Genomic DNA, 23,042 nt, shown 5'->3' with positions numbered 1-23,042 from the left:
CCATACTAGTATTTAAATTGATTCTTATCTGGTTTATGTCTTTATGATATATAAACACGTACGAGATCATGTAGTTAAGTCCAATGGTTATTACAAACTTGTGCACTGTTTACTCGTGCACAGTAGTTATGGCTAACCCTAATTTATCAGTACTACCAGAGCCGGACCAAAGTATTTGGGGCCCCATACAAATTACACAGAATTATAGTCATAATTTTCATAGTTTAAAAACTATAGACTAAAAATAACATTTTTTTGAGTATTTAGGGGCCTCATTGTAACCAAAAATTTTGCAAAAAATGTGGGGGCCCCATTGCAATGTTTCATTTTAATGGGGTCAAGTCCGGCTCTGAGTACTACACTTGTTGCGTTTTATGTTTGTATCAGTTTTTGTGTTAACACGTATTGTTATGATGTTCTTTTTTTTTTTTCAAATTAACCCATAACTTTTACTATTAAACCAGAACTCGTGGTTTCGCTATAACGAAGCAATGCAAGAAACTGATGGAGCATAGAAATGTGAAAAGACAACATATTTGGGGTCAGAATCAGAACAGTACAAATTAATTATTAGTATAGGTTTTTAAGAGAATGTCCAAATCCCGACAGTGTGCACGAGGGGTTTAGTTGGATCCAGCTTGGCCTCTTTATTGCTCATTTAATGATACGTGGACTACACATTTCCTCCATTTTAATCCATTTATAATGTATTACTACTGTTATTGAAATATCAATATATCATTATTCTTTTACTATAATACTACAATAAGCTTCAGTCGTGATTAAAAAAATACAACAAGCTTAAGTCATCTTGCAAAGTTTAGTAACCCCTGAAAATGCGACTCTTCAGTTTTCACAATCAAATCCCACAAGGCAGAGAAACAAGACACTACTATATTGTTTTATACTTACTGTATTATGAAAAGAAACTTACTTTTTCAAAAAAACCAAAAGTTATATCACTATTTCTAAGACCAAAAAGGTTATATATCACTAAACCGACTAAAACGTTGTTCTTTCATCTTATATTGGCTGGCTCACTTATAACAATAATTGGACGAATCTAGTGGGAAGATTGAGACATATTCTGATTGTTCACTAGAGACAAAATCAATTATAATAGATGTGTATGCACTATGCAGTATGCATCTGGTTCAGGTTCCAACTATGAACTATCTTAAGCAAAGTTAGTTACTAGTAACTACTTAGAGAACGACATAATTAAAGCTTTCCAAGCGAGTTTGGTTCTGTTAGACGGTTCGTTTATTATCTATCAAATACAATTTTTTTTTTTACGAGTTAGCCGGTGAAAAAAATGGTTCTGTTAAAGAATATATTTTTAAAAATTACTAAGAAGTTCCAGGCTTAGCCGTAGATTCCCACCAAAACTAATGAAGCTTGGTAATAGAAAAAAATAGAACCATACTCGAAAATAAATCATTTAGAAATATATGAAAAATGTCTTATTGAAATTGAGAAAAATAGAATCATACTCGGAAATAAATCATTTAGAAATATTTGAAAACTACGCCTACTAAATCGAATACTGGATTAGTTCATATTACAACCCATAGCAACGTATAATGGTATTTCGTGATCAACAACCATCAAACCATATGTAGGATCATATTTGTTACCAAAAGATGAATGCAAGCAACAATTTATTAGAAGTTATTTCAGGGGATTACGAACCAAACATTATGATGTAATTTTAGGGGATTAGTCTGTATAATCGCGACTATCACCGACAAAACAAAATCATAATTGAAAAAAAAATTACTAGTAATAAACAAGTCGACGATTGAAAAGAGAAGCAAGCCGTGAAATGACCCTCTCTACCGTCACATCGAGGATTTATGTTGACTATAAAAGGAACTGAAAACTAGACAAGACAAATACATACATACCCAAAAACTAAAACCTCTCTCTTCAGATTCTATCCTATTCTAAGTTTCAAGAAAGAAATTAACAAATTATGGAAACACACAACGTAGAGACTTTGACAAACCAGGGAACCATAGAGTTGCTCTACAGGGCGTTGCAACAAGGAGACGCCTCAAGGCCCTCAACGGTAGCCAAAGTGGTGGCCAGTGATGTGGAATGGTGGTTCCATGGACCGCACCATTGTCAACACATGATGAGGCTACTCACTGGGGAACCACCTAGCCAGGTTTCGTTCAGATTTGAGCCAAGTAGTGTACAAGTACTGGTGCCTGGTCATGACTGCGTGATTGCAGAAGGGTGGGAGGGTTCACACGTGTACTGGGTTCACGTGTGGAAGTTGAAAGACGGAGTGGTCACTGAGCTAAGAGAGTATTTCAACACATGGCTCACTGTTACAGACTACAGTCTTGGAGCAATAGGATGGGACATGGGGCGTTGTACGGTTTGGGAGAGCGTACCGAAGGACCTGGGTCGTGGTTCGTTGCCTAGCTTGCTGTTAGCTATTTAACTATAGACCAGAGAATAAAAGCAACATAAAGTTTGTGTCGTCCGGTGGTTTATGAATTGCCTATATACATTATGTTCTAAAACATTGTGTTGTGAAACGCAAGTTGTGTATATTATTTGGTTCTAAAAATTGTCTACTCATTTTCAGGTTCATCACATAATCATGCCTCAGCAAGTGTAATTGAATTCAGAATAAATTCACTTTGGTTACCTTGATCCAGTCACTTGACCATCGGATATATATATAATTAAACTTTGATTTCTATTTAACGACAATGAAAGAGCACTTCAAGCTTTTATTTAAAAAAAAAAAAAAGAATGATGCCAAACTTACTTGAGTCACTCCAATAGCAGAACGACTGAACGAGCAAGCTGCTAGTCCAAGCAAATATAGTTTGATGTCAATGAGTGGAGTCTCACAGAGAAGATGAGAGTATAAGAATTATGAAATGTTGTTACTAGCAGTGGCGGAGCCAACGTACAAAGAGGGGTGTCAGATGACACCCATAACATTTATATTTTTTTTTAATTATAGGGTAAATTTTCTAGATAATGAGATGTTTTGGTTTAAAATATTCACAATAACACCCATGTTATATTTTTGTTGGTAATGAGACATCCATGTTATATGATCTACTCTTCTCTTTGACACAATGTATATTTATTTTGCTACTTAACCATAATGCCTAATCCATTTTTGTTGGCTAGAAATATATATGACACATGTAAGCAAAATTTCTGGCTCCGCCACTGGTTACTAGTCAAAACTCTCAGGCCAAAAGATTCAGAGACATGTATAAATAGATTATCGACCAAAATCGAGATCAAACGGACAACTAATCAAGATTATGGAAATAAACGAAGATATGATTATAGGGAAATCAAGAAAAATCTGGAAGATTCTTCATAAATGTCAATATATATGATAATTTAGGAAGTTTACCTTTAATAAGTCAATATGATAATTTAAGATCTCCTAACAACCTGGAGTCAAAACCCAAAACAGTCGTAACTCGTAAGAGTTTCCGAGCACTCTATTCACAACCTCTAGAGAACTCAAAACGTGATAAAATATTGATATTGTGATTAATATTATGAGTCGTCGATCGAGGCTTCTTTATGGGCCTTTATTGGGCCTCCGAAGGAAAAGGGTTAACTGACTTACATTACATACTGCTATTTAACCACAAATTATTGGGATTTCTTTACCAAAGCACTGCAACGTTCAAATTTATCCACAAAATGATGTGAAGCTTAAATGTGAACCCAAAAAAAACTGTATGATGTGAAATGTTAATTCAGCTTTCTGTATTCAATCGAGTTTTCCAACTTAAGCTACAACAAAAATAATTTTTTATTTTTTATTTTACTCTGATGTTGGGAGATAACTTACAATTATATCATGCAAGTTGCCATTGTATACATTCTTTTTTTACAAACTAAAAACAAGTAATAGGCTTCCAGGGATGTAGCCTTGAATAATACATGTAGATAATGTAAATATATAGATATTTAGATAAATAGAGGAGAACAGCTCAGATTAAACAACAGATATTTGACTATATAATTAGCACTTAACACTAATTAAGCGTGACAATATAATATATACATAAAGTCTGATCTGCGTCACAACAGTAAGGTCGCATTTCTGTGTAAGTGCCAGATTCAGTGTGATACATGTCTGCCACCTACTATCTCATTAATTTTTAATTAGCCTTGTCTAATCATATTATTATTTAGTAGTCCATGCTTCAAAATCTTCACACTATTTATCTATATAAAAAACCATTTTTCAGATAATAAACTAAAAAAGGTATTAAATATCATAAAGAATGTCACAGAAAATAAGCAGTTTAGTCATATAATTAATTAAAAACTACTTATTAACGAAACATATCAATATTTTATAGCTAATCAAATTGAATAAGAAATACTTATATCGAATTAACTTATCTTTTAAATTGAATTCCTAGTAGTAGTTTAATTGGGATTTGAATTACCTAGGTTTCTTGTTTTTGTTTTCTTTTTCTTTATTTTCGGAAATAGTTTGATTTACAAACTTTTTCAAGTTCACTGATGTTAATTTTTTTTAATCGACAGGTTAAAATAAATAGTACACAAATTAGTTTCTTTTACTGTTTTAATTAATTTGGTTGATTTTTTTTTATATTGGATTATGGTTTGAACTTGAATATAAGAGAATAAAAATAATTTGTTATAAACAGAACCGATTCAATAATTTAGGAGAACTATTTGTGCATCGGTATAATTTTGTTGGGATAAAATCATAATTTCGAAAGAAGTTGATGTAGCAATATTGACTATTTTTAATAAAAACAAATTTTTAAAAAACTATATAGAGACCTTAAAATAATTGAACCGACAGTTAAAAGAGTTTTGTGCTCGTTGGTGAGATGTCCATTAAATATGTCTGAATGACAACCAATATTTACATACTTTGTCTTCTATATTTCAAACCAGCTCCATAACCATTACAATAGGAAAACTGAAGTATTATCAATAGAATTTTTTTTCTCATCATCTAATACTTTTTATTCTAGACGATAAGATCCATGGTCCAGAACCATCGCTATTTTAATTGGTATAGCCAATTACAAGTATGATGATATTGATTTAATCGAGTAATAGCCAAAAAAAATAGCTGTAACTAATTAAATGATGGAATGCAACATAATATTTCTTTGTTGGTAACTAAAAATTTGACTGCAAATGTTATTTTTCAATTGTTGGATTAATTTTCTGGCCCAAAAGCATCTAAGATTCGTATTTTTTTTCCATAAACTATATATCATTATACTTTTTTAACTGAAAAAAATATATTATACCTTAAATATAAATATTAAAAGATTTAAAATTAGTTTGTCTCTATAAATTTGGATGATCAGATTTGTTGAAGTTAAAACTAGAATGGGAATGTATAATAGAATTTCGTCTCGATCAAATCTGCAATTTTTAAGTAAGAATAATGATTTTTTTTAAAGTAATAATGATAATAAGGAAAATATTACTCAGAAAAGTCATCCACTTAGTCTAATCTCCCTTTGACATATGCTACAGATACAAGAGGCTTCATAACGTGATTTGTAATCAATAATATGGCGTTTTGTTCACCAAAAATAAAATAAAATAATAACTAGCTATATCTAGTTATTGGCTTATCTCTCAAAGTTTCACTTTTTAGGTTTTCTAATATATTCTCTCAATTGGTAGATTCAAAATAGAAAAATCAAGTTAATAATGAGCGTGATGTCAATTTTTACTTTACCAATATAAATAAACAAATGGATGTATGTAAATTTGAAAGTAGTGTTGTCTTTTGCATAATAATAATAATAAAAACTTTTTGGCGCGACTTCGGTTATGGAATTATTCTAATTTATATTACATATTGTATTCTCTCCACTCACATCTCCATCACTCTTCTCTTTTACAGTGGAATGTCACGTGTCGTTCCCATGATTCAATAGAATATTCCTTACCAATCAGCAATATTTATCAATACACACGCACTTCTTTTGAAAATCCAACTACAAATCGATCATGCAAAAATCAAGAACTCTAGTACAAGATTTCAACATTAGGCAGTAATCGATCAAATACAAGTCCAAAATTCACTTTCTTATTTCCAGACTCATAGATCAATATTCATTATACTGGACATGCATGGATGATCGTCTGGTTTAATAGAAGCTAAGCTACATATAGATCCCGAAAGAAGATAAATATATATATATATATATATATATAGTGTTGTTTGTTTGACCCAAAAAAAAATGTTGTTTAACGGCCTACGGTATTGTGTATCTGTTCTTCATTTTTTAGTTTTGGTCTTTGTTCAATAAATCAGTGAAAAATATAGTATCAGTGAAAAATATAGTATGGTATTGTCTCATATTAACAGTATTTATACATCTATATATACACGGTCACATATCACTATCTATATTCAGGTCCATGCAACGCAATAAAAACTTTTGAAAATCGAGTCATTGTTGAATTGTGTGCTCATAGGCTGTTAAAGATTTCTCATGATCTCTTGACGGGGACTTGTATTTCAGTCACTACATCCCATCTGTGTTGTCTTTTTCTTTTTACATTTCACTTCCTTTTTTTTTTCCTCTTGATAAAATGAAAACAAAAAATGTGTTTAAGAAAAGGTAAAGTGAATTAATCCTCATGGTCATAGACTATTCGTTGATCGAAAAAAGGATAATTAGTTGATTTGGACATTATAATGAGAAACCATGAATTTTCCTTAATTCTATCAAGTCTTTAATTATTAAATAATTAAATTTAATTAATCTTAGCCTACCAGGTTTGACACGGGACTCGAGACTCTCTTACGAACCATGCCTTCCGGCGCCGGTGAGACCTCTGATCGCCGGCGTCGGGGGGTGACAAACCTTCTTAAACTCTCTCTAATTTACATAAGCTTATTTCTGGTCTTTTGTTCTATCTCTAAGTCCTTTTTCCCTCAAAATCCAATTACAACTTTCCACGAAGCTTTTTTTTCAAAGGGTTATTTAACCGACGGAAGAGCACATCTATGCTCTACAAGCTCCGATCTGAACCAGATCTCGGATGCGGTTCCGCTCGCGAACCTGACGACAGAAGCTTCCCAACAGTCCAGCTGCTCCTCATCTCTTACAACCGAGCAAGAACTCAATGCTACACCAATTGGCTCTAGATCTGGACTAGCACCGGCACCACCATTGTTTCCTTCCCACTGGTTTTTGTTGATGGCAGGAGCTTCTCTTGGCCCATCAGGTGTGCCTTTTCCAGTGGGAACGCCGACGGCACACGGCGAGCTCAAAAGCTGGCGGATGGTTCCCTTAGATGCTTTACCGTCGCACTTCACTCCAATCTTGCAGAACGGCGGCGACCTTCTCTCCCATCACCCACCACCAACAACCCTATGGTTTGTTAGGATAGGCCTCGTTTATCATTGTTGCCCATTAACACCACTGTGGCCCATATCCAGGTCTGATTTCTTCATTGCTCTGCTTAGCCTTACTCAGAATCGTGTTTGCTGGATAATGGTGAGATTGATCTCCCATTTGGTCATAGGAGCACTATCCTTAGAGAAGACTAGCTTATTCCTTTCTCGAAACCATATGGATATTGCACTTTACTTGTTATCGGATGCAAACCTATTGTTGAATCTATGTGGAGTTTTATCCTTCTCGAACATTATGTGCTGTGTTGCTCTCCAAGCCACTATTCTATTCCCTGACCTTGAACCGAGTTTCAACCCTCCCAGATCCGTTGTTGATAAGTCTATATCAAGCTCAACCTCTTTAGCACCCATTACCTCTGCTTGGTCAAGTCGAGTAACCCTCGGTAGCAGAACATTGGCGGCTTTAGATTGGCTTGTTAGATATGTGTGTCGAGGCCAGTATTTCAACGTTGGTCGGATGTATGCAATGCCTAGCTATAAGTATAATCCTGACCTGACCTCGGAGTTGAAACCGATGTTTATGCCCATTGCTCCCATGTCCCACCTATCGCCACTAGACTGTAAGCTTGGTTCTGTTGAAAAATCTCAAAGCCAAACCGACTACAAGCTTTGTGTGGATTTCCTTAACCTCCATGGCTTTGAGCTTCATGTGAGGGAGGACCCACCTGCTTTGTTACGGTTTGATGCCCATTCTCTGCGAACCCTGGTTGTAGCTTCAGCTAGATTTATGAGGTATGTTTCTAAAAGATTAGAAGACTTTGCTCTTATATTTATGATCCCTCCCCTGTTGGCGAGAAGCCCTCCATCTGCTCCCTCCGTGGAACACTCTTTTACAAGCTCGAATGCGTTGTTATCCGCTAGAGCCGCTCATGATCACCTGTTGGTCAAGGATCTCGTGAAGCTTGGCTTCAAAGACGAATCCGCATTGGTTCCAGTAGTCTTCTCAAATATTTTAAAACTTGTTCAAGTTGAAAATCCCTTTGTTAAGTCCATGGAGCTCTTATCCTTTTGTTGTTTTGTTTGTGTCATCTCTTGTTGTAAGAACTCACCTCTTTTTGAGGTTTCAGCTTAAATGAAAGCTTTGGTTTGACAAAAAAAAAAAAAAAGCCTACCAGGTTTGACAAAATTAATTAACAAAACTGATAATTATCAATATATAGCTCTCTTTAAGTCGAATGATATGTGTGCTTGCATAATTTTGGTGGTTCTTAGGATTCTGCGTCCAGTTTTCATGATCATCGAGGTTTGGCCATTTCTGCAAAAATTTAACTGTTTTTTTTATATACATTTTTGTTTTGGTTTGGCTGGACATTTTACCATTTTGTTTAATTTTTTAGATCATAAGATATTAGGAACAAACTATGTATATATAGAGATCAGAGTGATTATGACTATTGAAATACATATTTTTTAAATTTGACTACTGAAATAATTAGTGAACGTATAATAGATATATAAACAACCAAAATTTTAATTAATCGGAATTATATAATGAATATTAACTCTCTTTTTTCTTGCAGTTAGAGTAATCAAAACAACTTTTGAATACATATCTTTATTATGAGAAAAGAAGAAAAAAAAACTTGACCTGACTCGGGCAAGTCATGAATGGTGAACCTATACCTTCGATTCAATGGCAAGTCATATATATAAAGAGAAAGCATTGAAAATTAGGGGTAAAGAATAGTAAAAGAGAAAATTAAACGCACAAATAAACTGTTTGAAGACAAGAGAAGCATCTCAATGATTTTCACGAGATAGGACCTAGAATTTGGAAGTGGACTTTGATCGAGACTTTATAATAGGGTGGGCAATTTTCAGTCCCACATTGTCGTTTCTCATTCCTCCCCAACAATCACCATTTTCTTTGTTCTACATTGTATTGATGTCGAACCAATAGATTATATTTTATAGAAATTAAGCCAAAATTACCTGACAATAATATTAATCACTATTATCGCCAAAAATAAAATTAAAAAGTAGTACTATGCAATAAAATCTCCTATAAGCTCCCAAGGAAAAAAAAAATGGTCCCAACGTAATGTTATACAGTTAGAATTGAATTAAATGAATGCAACAAACAATGGTAGCTGAGGGTACATTATATATATAACCAACCCAAAAGAATAGTTATCAATGAAAAAACTATTGACAAAAAATGTATGTGTATATATGAAAAATAAAGAAAATACTATCACTACATGTAATAAGTATATGGAAGAAGGGAAAATAGCAAAGTTGGTTCAAATACATTCCTCGTTTGTTACCGCCAAAACTAGCTTTTGCCATATAGTTATAATCTAACATTATTATGTCAATTCAATAGAAAATTTAAACATAATTAAATATGGAATGGATTAATGGAAGAAAATTGATCAAAAATAGAAATATTTTACATTGAAGATAAACCAAATTAGAAGAAAAATAAACGCGTAGTTAGCAAAAGAAAAAAAAAAAGGTGATTAAGTTAGATAAAACAGATAAAGAAAAAGGAAATGGATTTGATATATTAATAATTACGACAGCATGATTCTCTCAAGTCCTACCTTAATGTCGAAAAAGAAAAGTCATTGAGCTGTCGGATGGTACTCTTTAATGATTTCACCAGAAATATTTCTCTATAAATAGAGAAAAATTAAAATCTCTACCGTTTTATTTCGTGTGCAAAAATAAAATTCTCTACCTAATTCCAGTTTTAACCTCGCTTTTTTTTTCAATAAGATTGGCTGCAAATTAGTTAAAAACATGTACTACTATCAAAAGAAACCTCATATAGTAATTGACGTTTACATACGAATATACGGAGGGGATTAATAGTCTTGACATCATGTGGTTCTCAAGAGCATTGTTTTTAAAATGCGTATATATATATATATATATATATGCAAACAAAACACACACTCACTTTCTTTAATATATACGTGTATATACGCAAACCTACACACTTTCTTTTGGGGGCTTTGGGTAGCATGTTCATGGGTCAGCATGCTGTCTCCATTATCTTTTTTTGATGTGTATTTAGGTTTTATTATGATAAATTCAAATAAATGCTGTTATCTGTTAATTAGAATAACAACAAAAGTAAATGGTAAATGATCAATTTTGGAATCACGGTGTCAAATATAAAACCTAGCTACAAGATATGCATAATAGTTGAAGAGAGTTTTAGTGTCATTGTAGGTATATAGTAAAAAAAATCTAGTGTCACAACTCACACAAGACACAACACACGCACAAACGAATACGCGAAAACAAAAACGTATTTTTCTATGCACCCTTAGCTAAATACATTTGGGCAATTAAAATTAATTAATCAATATTTCCATTTGCTATAAATGAGAAACCACTTGGTANATTCCAGTTTTAACCTCGCTTTTTTTTTCAATAAGATTGGCTGCAAATTAGTTAAAAACATGTACTACTATCAAAAGAAACCTCATATAGTAATTGACGTTTACATACGAATATACGGAGGGGATTAATAGTCTTGACATCATGTGGTTCTCAAGAGCATTGTTTTTAAAATGCGTATATATATATATATATATATATGCAAACAAAACACACACTCACTTTCTTTAATATATACGTGTATATACGCAAACCTACACACTTTCTTTTGGGGGCTTTGGGTAGCATGTTCATGGGTCAGCATGCTGTCTCCATTATCTTTTTTTGATGTGTATTTAGGTTTTATTATGATAAATTCAAATAAATGCTGTTATCTGTTAATTAGAATAACAACAAAAGTAAATGGTAAATGATCAATTTTGGAATCACGGTGTCAAATATAAAACCTAGCTACAAGATATGCATAATAGTTGAAGAGAGTTTTAGTGTCATTGTAGGTATATAGTAAAAAAAATCTAGTGTCACAACTCACACAAGACACAACACACGCACAAACGAATACGCGAAAACAAAAACGTATTTTTCTATGCACCCTTAGCTAAATACATTTGGGCAATTAAAATTAATTAATCAATATTTCCATTTGCTATAAATGAGAAACCACTTGGTACATTTACTTGACTCTCTCTCTCTCTCTCTCTCATCCTGGTCTCTCCCCCTCTCTCTCTTTCTCTTTCACTCTCCCTCTCTCATCCTGGTCTCTCTCTCTCTCTCTCTCTTTCTCTCTCACTCTCTCTCACTGTCTCTCATCCTGGTATCTTTCTCGCTCATCCCGGCCTTAGTTGTTCTGTGGTCGGAGAGATAGGAGTGAATGATGAAGGTGTGTGCTGAGCAAGATGGAGAAGCAGGGCACGTGCATTACTAGCTCATCTCGTTTGCATATAGATATATATACAAACCTCCAAATGCATGTATGTATATACATACGTACGGAAATATGTGTGGAGTGTGATAATGAATGAGTTAGTTCTTCATGTGCCCATCTTCCCCATCATGACCATTTCACCTTGATAACGTTGGCGACGATGATTCCAGTGTTAGTCATTTAGTAGTACTGACGCACGTGGGACTGGTTTTGTATCTTTAAACGCACACGTGTGTTTGTGTACGAGCTAGATTGCTTATTTTGTGAGGAAGTAGATCGAAACCCTGCAAAAGTACCTATCATACGTACGTACCTACGCAAGGGAAGCTTGGTCTTTGGAACTATGATCAGGTAGGCAACAAAATTATATGTAGTTAATTAATTATATACTGTGTACTATATACTATATATTATCACGCATCTTGATTAGATTCGCTTATATAATAGTAAGTTGTTCAAAAACCGCGTATATGTGCCATTCCATAATGAATATATACTTTCGGTTATTAGATAAGCTAATTAAGAGATCCGACGACTATTCAAGTATTTTTCTTTTAAATGGAAATGTACAATAAGATATATGTAGGATGTAGCTAATTCTTCTAGGGTATGTTGTCACTATAAAGATTACGTACCGAGTAAAAGATAAGTAAATTAATTGATTAGTAGTAGAGCATGCGTTCAAAGAAATTTTTAAGTAAAGATTAGGGACCCTAAAGATTATACCTTGTTTGCTCTTTTCTTTTCCGTCCACGCGCGTGTTTACAATAACAACCATNAATAACAACCATAATATATATATATATATATATATATATATATATATTTATTTAAATGATTTGAATTATATAATAGTTTTTTTTTGGGGTTAAAACACACGATACAAAAATACACTTTCAAGGCGTGATACCACTTCTATCTTTCTTTATTTTTTTATTGTCTAATAAGTGTTTTTTTCCTCTCACGTCTCGTCTAATTATACTTTTTTTTTTTGTCAAACTCTAAGAATAAGTTTATATATCATTTATAACACATTATTGACAACACTTACAAACTATTACTAGGTACTATCCTGCGGAAAACCGCGGGCTGAACTCTTTTTTTATAAAAAATTGTAATAATTTATTTTGTTATTATGTTATTTATAATGATTTGTGATTAAAAATTTGTTGCTTATATTATAATTTTTGTATTTTAAAAATGTTTATTGAAAACCTGTCAATAAAACATTTGCATGTAATGAATAAAATTATTTAAACCTTTGTAAAATATTTGCTATAGTTGTGAAATAAGTAAAAATATATAACTAACATGTAAAAAAAAAATTTATTTATTAGTTTTTTAAATACAAATTAGTTTTGATTCTAACAGATTTTTTTTTTACTTTTCTACAATTTATTTTATTTGATGTTTTCTCTATTTTCGGTTTTTTAATTAGAAATATTTATTTAATTAATTATTTAATTTTAATTAAAAGTTTCTAATGGCAATTGAATGTAATTTTTTACACATTTTAAGGTTAGTTTTATATTTGTACTTTCCAATTAATATAGTAGGATTATTCTATTCAATTGTATTTTAGTTGTTTTTTCAAACAATTTTAAAATGTAATTATAAGTATGTATTTTGAAATGTATGCTTGATTAAAGGATCTTTTAAGTCGTACTTATAATAACTTTTTGGATTCTACTAATTAAGATCCCTTCTCCAGACTCCAGTTCTCCGCAATGTATCATTTGCATTTTTCAGATGTAGATTAACGTTTTCGACACATTTATTATTACCTTTTTTTTTAGCAGCATAGCAGTATTCTTTAGCAGAATTAAGAACATTCATCTGATGTCGTGATGATTTACTTTCGAACAAAAAAAAGAAGAAGATAAGTTAGTTTATTTTTTTTTTTTAACACTTAAATTGCATTTATTGAATAAGAGAGTTTTGACATGGGTAGAAACTAGAGCGAATACATAATGGAATGGATATATGAAGCATATATGCTTGAGTTTGGGAACGTTGAGTTTTGACCATCTTGTTAGCAAGGTGATTTGTTAGCTTATTATCACTATCTTTTAGATAGTGTTTTTTTTCTAGACAACGGAAAAAATTCCTTTCAAAACCACATATTCCTAATAAACGTCTTAACTGGGCCAATATATCTTCCTAGGCCATATACTGGGCTTTACTAATGGTATCAGTGGAGTCGATCTGAACAAGTGTTAGGCCTTAAAGTACTGTACTACTCTGTGTGTGGGCGGACATTAGATATAGTTTGATTTAGTAATTATAAACATACGAATAAATTCGATCAGACAAAGAGCTATATTATGATTCGTATTGGGTGGTTGGTTTAGTAGTTGGGAAATTTATTTATTCTGGAGACCAGCATTACAATTGGAGTCTTTTCAATGTGATTTCAATTCTATACGTACTTGGAAATTAGTATGAAATATTTTCTTCTCTGGTGTAGAAAAATATGTATTAATACAAATATTGTAAAGTAGATAGTAAAACTATATGACTGGAGTTAGTCTAACGGTACGTATTGATATTGCCAAGCCATCATGTACGTACAATTGATCAAGTTACGAATTCGAATTGTGCATATAATAGTAGGAGTGGTGGTAGACAACAAAAGAAAGTAAAACAATAGTAGTAACAAATCTATATTGGGCCATTGGGGTGATAGAAAAAATGTACTATTAAAGAGCCCAAATTGACACGTAACGTCGGTGTTAGAAACATGTTTAGTTACGTTGAAATCAAAATGTATTCCCGCGTTAAGGTGTTACTTACATAACGCGTCTTGAGATTTGAACCGTGTTAGAATATTTTTTGACAACCGTGTCTAAGTTTTATGTACAAATTTGTACTATGCTTCAGTTTATTCATAAAGCATGATCTAGTTTCTTAGTTGGTATACATGTCTGAATCATAAATAAATAAGAAGATAGTAAAAGGGACAATAATAAAAAAATAATAACCTTTGAATTTCTTTATCTTATACAAAAAGAAAATCAAAAGAAAAAAACCAAAAGTTTATGCTCGTAGACTTTTCAAAGACAGAAAAGTCAACATATTCGATCCAGATATTTATCTTTTCATAAATTATATAAGACCCCCCTTCTTAAACTTATCCTCACGAATCGGCAGCATAACCAGACCCAAAAAGAACATAAGAAAGAAGGAAAAAAAAAAACATATTTTCAAAGCAAAGCAAGTCAATTAAGCAAAACAAAGATACCGAGAGAGTACTGTATTCCGATTTGGAGAAGAAAGCAAAGAATGGAGCAGCCTTATGCGTACGCTTACCCACAAGGCACGGGCCCTTCGGCTCCTCCTCCGCCAGGACCACAAGCCGGAGTGATAGTGGATCCGAGGTACTGCGCGCCTTACCCTGTAGATCTGACCATCGTACGGAAGATGATGTCGTTAACGGACGGTAACTTCGCTATAACGGACGTTAACGGGAACCTGTTGTTCAAGGTGAAGGAACCTGTCTTTGGTCTTCACGACAAGAGGATCTTGCTCGATGCTTCTGGAACTCCGGTCGTGACTTTGAGAGAGAAGGTCAAACACCATTCGTTTTTTCTTTTCTCTTGTTTAAAAAAAAAAGAAAACATTGAAGGAGCACATGTAGTAACCCTACATAGAAGATTACTCCGATACTAATTATTATGAAGTTTTTTTTGCAGATGGTGAGCATGCATGATAGGTGGCAAGTGTTTAGAGGAGGGAGTACGGAGCAGCGTGATCTACTGTACACGGTGAAAAGATCGTCGATGCTTCAGCTAAAGACCAAACTAGATGTGTTTTTGGGACACAACAAGGATGAGAAGAGGTGTGATTACAGAGTCAAAGGGAGTTGGCTGGAGCGTTCTTGTGTTGTTTACGCCGGCGAATCTGACGCCATTGTTGCCCAAGTAAATTACACTAATTAACACACTCTCTCTCTCTCTCTCTTTATTTCATTAAATAAAAAATCATTATTACTACTTTAATAGTACTTGTGGAGGACCCATCTTAGCACAGCAGTTTGTGCATCTCATCGTGATCAGCACATGTCTCATTAATTAAATGAAATAAATGTTTTTGGTAAATTACTCGTATGTTGTACTTATATTATTATATGGTTTGGAATTGGATGGCAGATGCACAGGAAGCACACGGTGCAGAGCGTATTCTTGGGAAAAGACAATTTCTCGGTGACTGTTTATCCAAATGTTGATTATGCCTTCATTGCCTCTCTCGTTGTCATTCTCGATGACGTTAACCGTGAAGACCGAGCCGCCTGATCGATCCCCTTACCTCACGTCACGTTTGAAGAGGGGGAGGAGACCTTTGTTTTTTTAGTATTTTATAACTACGTAAGTATATGCTTTTGGTATTTGTAACGTATTCTCGTATTCTTCTAAAACAAAACTAGGTGTTTATTAAGCTTTGTTTGTGTGTGAGAGATCATCTCAGTTGTGTAATTTATCAAAATAACTGCGCTTGTTCATGTTTAATGCTTACAACAACTACTTGGACATGCATGATGCTACTACGTGCTAAGTACTAACTAGTAATACAGTTTATTAGAAAACGCTAAAAGCCAATCAAAAGTAAGCCCATCTCAAAAATTTAACGGCCCAAAGTCCATTTTATGAGAAAGCGGAACTTGCTGCTAAAAAGGCTCTCGCGACATATCTTTTGAGTTTTGACCGAAGAAAAATAAGAAGTCCGAAAAGTCTACGTGGCAGTAATAGCTGAAGGAGTGGGACCCGGTATTACTGAGTGAAGAGAAGACGTGGCCAAAACAAAAGTGGAAAACAGATTTTTAACGGACATACTAATTTGTCGGAAGAAAAAGGCTCTGTTTCGTATTTCTTCATGTATATATGGCCGAGAGGAAGATTGGCTTTACCCGACGAAGATTCTGCGTGGAATTTTTGGAAAATGAGGCCTTCCTTTTCTTCTTCTTCATCTTCATCATCATCCTCTAGTTCTCAATCGTTTAGGCTGTCTTCGGTGACAGTGGCTGTCGACAAAGCCACGAACGAGCTTCTCCTCACTCCTGATTGGACCATCGTCATTGCCATCTGCGACTCCCTCAATTCTAATCGCTGGTATATTCAACCAATATTTCTTCTCTCTGCTTTTTTTATTATGATAGAACATTTTCAAAATGGAGTGATTTTTTTTTTCTTCTTTTTCTGTAGGCAATGCAAAGATGCGATCAAAGCTGTCAAGAGAAGATTAAACCACAAGAGTTCTAAAGTGCAATTACTCACTTTAACGGTACTCTTTTTTGTCTTTCATGTACAGTATGATGAACCCCCTGTTACATTGTGAATGTGATCTCTTCTCTCGGTTAACTTGTGACATATTTACTACTAACATGATAGTTGTTGGAGGCAATGCTTAAAAACTGTGGGGACTTTGTGCATTCTCATATCGCTGAGAAACACATTCTTGAAGATATGGTTAAGATTGTCAGGAAAAAGGTTGCTCTTGTCAACTTCTTTCTTTCTTTCTTTTTGGGATAGATATACTTATTAGTCATCTTTGATATATGTGTTGTGTGTGAAAGGGTGATTTTGAAGTAAGGAACAGAATATTGATATTGTTGGATACTTGGAACGAAGCATTCAATGCAGTTGCTTGCAGACACCCTCACTACAATTGGGCCTTCCAAGAGCTTAAAGTAATAATACCCTCTTTCTTTCTTTTATTCAATTTTCTTCTTCTTCTTCTTCTTTAGATTAGCCATAGCCACTCTCATTCCTGTTTCTGTTTATACATTTTGATCTGCAGAGGTGTGGCGTGAAATTCCCACAACGTTCAAAAGAAGCACCCCTGATGCTTGCACCTCCACCTCCACCTCCCCCTACTTCCACACAGTCTTCTTCTTCTTCTTCTTCTTCTTCTATGAACTTAATGTCCATTGGTTCGTTTCGAAGGCTTGACGAAACAATGGCTGCGGAAATTGAGAGCCTAAGGTTTCCTACAAACAACTTATCTTTTCAACATATAGCTAACAATGTTTTCACTAATGTTGATTAATGTTTCAGCTTATCAAGCCTTGAATCGATGAGAAATGTGATGGATCTTGTGAATGACATGGTTCAAGCCATGAATCCTTCTGATAAATCAGTAAGTGTAGAATTATATGCATCAATGATCGAATCTCTAACTAATCTGCTATTTTTAATCCTCCACAGGCCTTAAAGGATGAGCTTATAGTTGACCTAGTAGAGCAGTGCAGATCTAATCAGAAAAAATTAATCCAGATGCTCACCACAACTGCGTCTGTCTTCTTCAGCTTTACTTGTTCCTTTGTTTCTTCTTCTTACAAATAAAACATCTATTCTTTGCTTTCTTCTTCTCAGGGACGAGGATGTTTTGGCACGTGGTCTCGAGCTGAATGACTCTTTGCAGGTAGTGCTCGCGAGACACGACTCTATTGCCTCAGGTGTCTCTCTTCCAATGTTGCAGGCCCCAGAGACAAAGACTGGCGATGCTGCTGCTCTTAAGCCTGACTCGGACGAGTCTTCTTCATCATCCAGCAGTGAAAGTGAAACAGAAGAGGGGGAGGAGGATATTAAAGATGACTTTATTCAGTTAGCCAAAAGGTCAACCATTCACTCACAAAACTCAACACACTAACTAGTATTTGCGAGTCACCAAGTAAAGTAGTTTATATCACACACTAGTGCAATCTGGAATTGACAGGCACGCTCTGTTAAATGCGGAACACAGCGATGAAGAAGAAGAAACATTGCTTCTAGGAAACACCAATGAAAACACTGCAGAAATAGAACAAGGCAAAGAGCTAGCTTTATTCGACACAACAACAACAACGGCAACAAGCAAGTCAGAGCAGGACATTATTGAACTTCTCAGCCTAACTCTGTCAACAACTGCTCTGCCAACTCCACAAACGCAACCGCAAGAGCAGCCTCCACCGTTTTTCGCAGATGATAATATTCTTATGAACAGCTACGTTGTCCCCTGGGCACAACAATCTCAGGCAGAAGAAGCGCCGCAAGTCCCAAAAATGGCTCAGTTTGCTCCACCGGGACCTCAGTTTCAGCCATGGCTTCCGCAGCAGCAGCAACAACAACCGTTTTCATACGGTTATCCTCAGCCACAATGGAGCAGTGTCCACCAAGTAAACAGTAATGACCCAACAACATTGTGGAGTCAAGGAGGAGGCAATGAAAATAATAAGATATTTGAGAGAAACTTGCAATACTCAAACTCCTTCCCGGCTAGAGCACCGGGGACATCCGGTGGTGCTGCTGTGGCTGCGGTGGACGGGCAACAGCAGCAGAGACCCTATGTTCCTCCGTACAAATTATTTGAAGATCTAAACGTCTTCCGGAACGCAGATGGTGGCGTTAGGAGTAGCAAATGACCTTTTCTTTTAATCATAAGAGTTCCAAAAAATACTTCAAAACTCTCCTATAAATTTACACAATAAGACTTTGGAAACAATGTGATAAAGAATCAGAACTAAATTCTCGATTTACCGGCGGCGGTGGACACAGTCGTATTTTCTTCTACGCCGTCGCCGAAGAACCTTCCCCAAAAAAAAAAAAGACAAATCAGTTGTAATTTTAATTACGTGGGCCAATGGGCCTCGTTACAAAGGGCCTTCCAACATGAATTTGTTGGAGCGAAATGAGTTTTTCTACGCGCGCAACGGGGCAAAGTAAAGTACACGCTCCAATGGCATCCGCCGACACCTTCCTTAACTTTATTAACTCGCATAGTGTTTTTTTTTTTTAGTGTTAAATTTTGTTTACGTGTCGCACACTACTCATTCAAATGCATCGACGATATTCACATGTATTGAAATATCTCTATGACAAGAATTAAAGTAAGTTAAAATTTTGACTACAAAACCAGAGATAATAATGAAATATTTTCCACTGTCTGATTGTAGAAAACCAATCATAATCGACAAAAGTATCAATTAATTAAGAAGAAACAATTCCACCAAACACCCTCCCTATTAATTTTTTTTGCATGTGTGTTCTTTCTTTGCTTGGAAGACAGCTTAATTTAACACAAAAGAAGCCTTGTTCAAACTCACATTTGCAATTTACACGGCACCATAATCAAACAATATATATATATATTTAAAGACTTTGGGCCAATACTTGTCAAAGTTTAAGTTATGCACTAATTAAACCAGATGAATGCGACCAGTTACTAATTTATTAATCTTTCTGATCAATTACGTAACTGTGCATTCCCTTTCTTAACAAGATGGATAAACAAAAAGAAGATTTGGAGTCGCATTACCGACACAACTTAGATTAAATATTTCAATATTTATAATACGATATATGGAACACAAAATATATATTTAAGAAAAAAGAAAAAAAGAGTTTGTAAAATTTCCACGGTTTTATTTTTCAAGTTTACAATAACCGGAAATTATGAGTTGAAACAACTGCGAATTCCGAAGCAATTGGTAGATTGTGATCTACGAATGGGGTAGTGATCAGCAGCAGCAGAAGAGTCGAAAGATGAAAATCTTCGCATGGCCTTCCTTTCTGTCTGAATCTTGAACCGATCGTAGTCATTCTCATCTATCAACACTCTCTCCGACATTGATGGTGGTGACCATGCCGACAGTTTCTTCACCTTGCTGTTATGCTCCCCCGACTGCCAGAAGAGCCTTGTCGGGATTAGTGCCAGGATTTTCTTGGTGGACTTTTTCGAACCGCGGCTCATTTGCTCGCCGGAGAAGGAGAAGTGGGACGGTGGAGGAGTGAGAGGTGGCAGAGCAGCTAGCTCAGATGAGGAGTGTTTGGGTGTGCCTGGATGAGACTCCCACTCGAATGGGACGGAACCGGCGGCTCCATCGTAGTAGTAAATTCTAAAGGAAGGACAAGCTGATGCTGCCGCTGTCTGCGACGAAAAGCGTTGTTTAGTCGACGATAGCTTGCTGGAGAAGATGGCTGTGTCTTGCTTTCTCACTGGCGCAGGCCACTCAGATTCACTGTTTGGCATTATGGCTTGGGAGAGAGAGCTAGGGAAAGAGAAAGGAAAGAGAAAGGAAAGAGAGAGATTTGTGCATGAGACGTATGGAATGAGAATCTATCAAGTACTGTATATATGGTGCCTAGCTAGTGTCTTTGGTACGGTTTTTACTTTTTGCCTTATTTTGTTTCGTTCTGGTTGGTGTCTATAGAAACTATATGAAAAGCATAATGTAACATTAATGGAAATGAAATATTTATTCAATTGTACGGTTACTTAAGGTCATGGTTACATTTTGTAAAGATATATTTATAAAATTCAAAAATGTTTTGGTCCAAGCCTTTTAAGTACCGTGGCAATAACCCACTCGATATGATAATGTTCAGAAACTTGTTTAGAGGCGCAATAACCAACCACTCGATGCTACGAAAAGAAAAGTAAAGAAAAGAAAAACTCGCACCCGAATGATGAGGAGGCCTAAAGACGTCATAATCATGTACTGCAAGATATTTGTATCAAATGTGTATAGCAGTCACGTACAATTCATCCAATAATAACATTTACAACCCAAATAATATACATTGCTTATACACAAAGAAGCGCACAAGGGTTGAAATTATGAAGAAATGTGTGGTTATGAGTTGGAGAAGCATTTAATTTAATTTCTTTTGGAGAGTAGGGGGCGATATTATATAGTATAGCTGAAAACAATATAGACATAAATTGAAAAAATTGTGGTTAAATTGGAAAGCAGCAGGATGTATGACTAAATGAGCAACCAACGACCCATGCATCTTACATGTGCTCCACGTACCACCGGGCATTGCTTTCCTCGATATATATACATACAGTACCCCATGGTCGGTCCATTCTATTGCCATTAATTTCGTTCAGTATGTCATACTCATATATATATATACCTCCTCCCCCTCATTTAATACGTTGCTTCGACATCCAAAAACCTAAAAAAAAAAAAATATATCATGAATTATTAATTAGTTGTGTGAGTAAAATTGGATAAAGATAACTTATACGTATGTATGACAAAACAAACTTAGTCCTCATAATCAATAACCTTTTAAGAAAATAATTATGAAAGGTATATATATGAGAATACAGGTCCACTGATTTGTAAGATCATAGTCAATAACTATTGAACGATTAAGGAGTAGAGGAAGTAGTAGAACATGATCTCTGACATACGAACATGATGAAGATGGCGATTTGAAAACGAGAGGAACAATGTTGTTTAGAGCGCTTGTATAGGTTTACCAAGTAATTCTTGTATCAAGAAAAAAAAAAAATTGAACAAACAATTTTGTTTAGAGTTTGAAGGTAATTAATGGTAGAATTATTCTAGTTTAGCTAAAGCAATTATACATATATTGGCAGAAAAAAAAATTTAAAAGTAAAGGACCAATCATATACAGTTGTGTGTGTTAACTTATTTTACGACCAACTCTTGCTTTAAGAAAAAAAAAGGAGAGCGCCGTGTAAATATATCTATTTTTGAAGGGCATAAAAAAAGTAAGAAGAAGCAGCGTCATTAATCGAAGATCGATTCGGGTTGCTCTCTCTCTCAGATATTATTAATCAGATCAAATTGACCCAAAACACATAACAGACAACACATCTATTTCTTTCTGCCAGAATCTCGTCGGAGGCCGTGTAAAGTAAGCTCTTTTTCTTCTTCGTCTCTCCCATGTTTTTTTTTTTTTTTTTTGTCATATCGAAAGATTCAGTCTATGGTATTGTTATTAAGAAAACCTCTGCCTCTCTATATAAATATATATCTGTTTCGCGTTTTGAGAACCTGAATGAATGAATGAATGAATGAATCATGTTGTAGACCTAAAAAGTTTATTTGTGGATCGGCCAAATTGTGTGTCTCAGATTCAGTTCATGGGAGGAATCATGGGCGGTAGATCTGGAGTCATAGTCCTCTTCCTCCTCCTGGGGTTGTCTTCTGCTTCTAGAAACCCCATCATCCTTGTCGGTTCGTGCCTTTCTTCTTTTTTAATTCGTTAATCCATTTGATTTCAGATGTTGTTGAATTCTAATTCTTTTTTTAATAAGCATTCATTCATTCATTGCCAATGGTACAGATCCTAATAATGATTGATTTGGGGTTTAACAAGGCTACACCCATACGTAAACATACGTGTTTGTCTTTGATTTTAAATACTATCTAATAGAGTTGTTGCTATGTGTTATATGATGATTTGTGCAGACTCTGCTCATCATGATGACAACCAAGTTTGTCAACTGTGTGACAAATATGCTACCCTGGCCATTGACTACCTTCAAGATTACGACAATCAGAATACTCTCGTTGCGGCCCTTCATCTCACCTGCTCCCAGATT

The 23,042-nt window shown here is 34.7% G+C and overlaps 5 protein-coding genes across 6 annotated transcripts in view; 4 read left to right on the top strand and 1 right to left on the bottom strand.

Moving 5' to 3' along the window:
- On the top strand, positions 1,838 to 2,721 carry LOC104768282 (wound-induced protein 1-like). Its single transcript, XM_010492211.2, has one exon. It carries the CDS (start codon positions 1,976 to 1,978, stop codon positions 2,450 to 2,452), a length of 477 nt encoding a protein of 158 aa, XP_010490513.1. The 5' UTR covers positions 1,838 to 1,975; the 3' UTR covers positions 2,453 to 2,721.
- Positions 14,834 to 16,231, top strand: LOC104768281 (protein LURP-one-related 15). The gene is made up of 3 exons (XM_010492210.2): positions 14,834 to 15,272; positions 15,398 to 15,625; positions 15,854 to 16,231. Exons 1-3 carry the CDS (start codon positions 14,988 to 14,990, stop codon positions 15,995 to 15,997), a joined length of 657 nt encoding a protein of 218 aa, XP_010490512.1. The 5' UTR covers positions 14,834 to 14,987; the 3' UTR covers positions 15,998 to 16,231.
- Positions 16,483 to 19,446, top strand: LOC104768280 (target of Myb protein 1-like). 2 transcript variants are annotated; one of them, XM_010492209.2, is made up of 9 exons: positions 16,483 to 16,810; positions 16,904 to 16,982; positions 17,090 to 17,188; positions 17,275 to 17,388; positions 17,499 to 17,683; positions 17,756 to 17,837; positions 17,906 to 17,991; positions 18,074 to 18,316; positions 18,417 to 19,446. In XM_010492209.2, the coding sequence occupies exons 1-9, from the start codon at positions 16,575 to 16,577 to the stop codon at positions 19,099 to 19,101; spliced, it is 1,809 nt and encodes a 602-aa protein (XP_010490511.1). In that variant the 5' UTR covers positions 16,483 to 16,574; the 3' UTR covers positions 19,102 to 19,446. The 2 variants fall into 2 exon arrangements, with proteins under 2 accessions (XP_010490511.1, XP_010490510.1); XM_010492208.2 differs by having other exon boundaries at positions 16,904 to 17,003.
- On the bottom strand, positions 19,955 to 20,926 carry LOC104768279. The gene has a single exon (XM_010492207.2). The coding sequence runs from the start codon at positions 20,706 to 20,708 to the stop codon at positions 20,130 to 20,132; it is 579 nt and encodes a 192-aa protein (XP_010490509.1). The 5' UTR covers positions 20,709 to 20,926; the 3' UTR covers positions 19,955 to 20,129.
- The window catches only part of LOC104768278 (proactivator polypeptide-like 1), a 1,920-nt gene continuing 1,041 nt past the window's right edge, over positions 22,164 to 23,042 (top strand). Inside the window, exons 1-3 of the mRNA XM_010492205.2 lie at positions 22,164 to 22,351; positions 22,572 to 22,674; positions 22,909 to 23,042. The exon at positions 22,909 to 23,042 is cut by the window's right edge and continues 10 nt beyond it. Coding sequence (XP_010490507.1) covers positions 22,581 to 22,674; positions 22,909 to 23,042 — 228 coding nt within the window. The 5' untranslated portion in view covers positions 22,164 to 22,351; positions 22,572 to 22,580. The remainder of the gene's footprint in view (positions 22,352 to 22,571; positions 22,675 to 22,908) is intronic.

Source organism: Camelina sativa, chromosome 20, assembly GCF_000633955.1.
Source record: "Camelina sativa cultivar DH55 chromosome 20, Cs, whole genome shotgun sequence".
In the NCBI taxonomy this organism is placed as follows: domain Eukaryota; kingdom Viridiplantae; phylum Streptophyta; class Magnoliopsida; order Brassicales; family Brassicaceae; genus Camelina; species Camelina sativa.
This window is presented reverse-complemented; position numbering and strand designations above follow the sequence as displayed.

Coding starts and splice junctions, on each gene's coding strand:
- LOC104768282 (XM_010492211.2), top strand. CDS start 1,976: ATGGAAACACACAACGTAGAGACTTTGACAAACCAGGGAACCATAGAG.
- LOC104768281 (XM_010492210.2), top strand. CDS start 14,988: ATGGAGCAGCCTTATGCGTACGCTTACCCACAAGGCACGGGCCCTTCG. Junction 15,273..15,397: donor TCGTGACTTTGAGAGAGAAG/GTCAAACACCAT, acceptor TTTTTTTTGCAG/ATGGTGAGCATGCATGATAG. Junction 15,626..15,853: donor CTGACGCCATTGTTGCCCAA/GTAAATTACACT, acceptor ATTGGATGGCAG/ATGCACAGGAAGCACACGGT.
- LOC104768280 (XM_010492208.2), top strand. CDS start 16,575: ATGTATATATGGCCGAGAGGAAGATTGGCTTTACCCGACGAAGATTCT. Junction 16,811..16,903: donor TCCCTCAATTCTAATCGCTG/GTATATTCAACC, acceptor CTTTTTCTGTAG/GCAATGCAAAGATGCGATCA. Junction 17,389..17,498: donor GGGCCTTCCAAGAGCTTAAA/GTAATAATACCC, acceptor TTTGATCTGCAG/AGGTGTGGCGTGAAATTCCC.
- LOC104768279 (XM_010492207.2), bottom strand. CDS start 20,708: ATGCCAAACAGTGAATCTGAGTGGCCTGCGCCAGTGAGAAAGCAAGAC.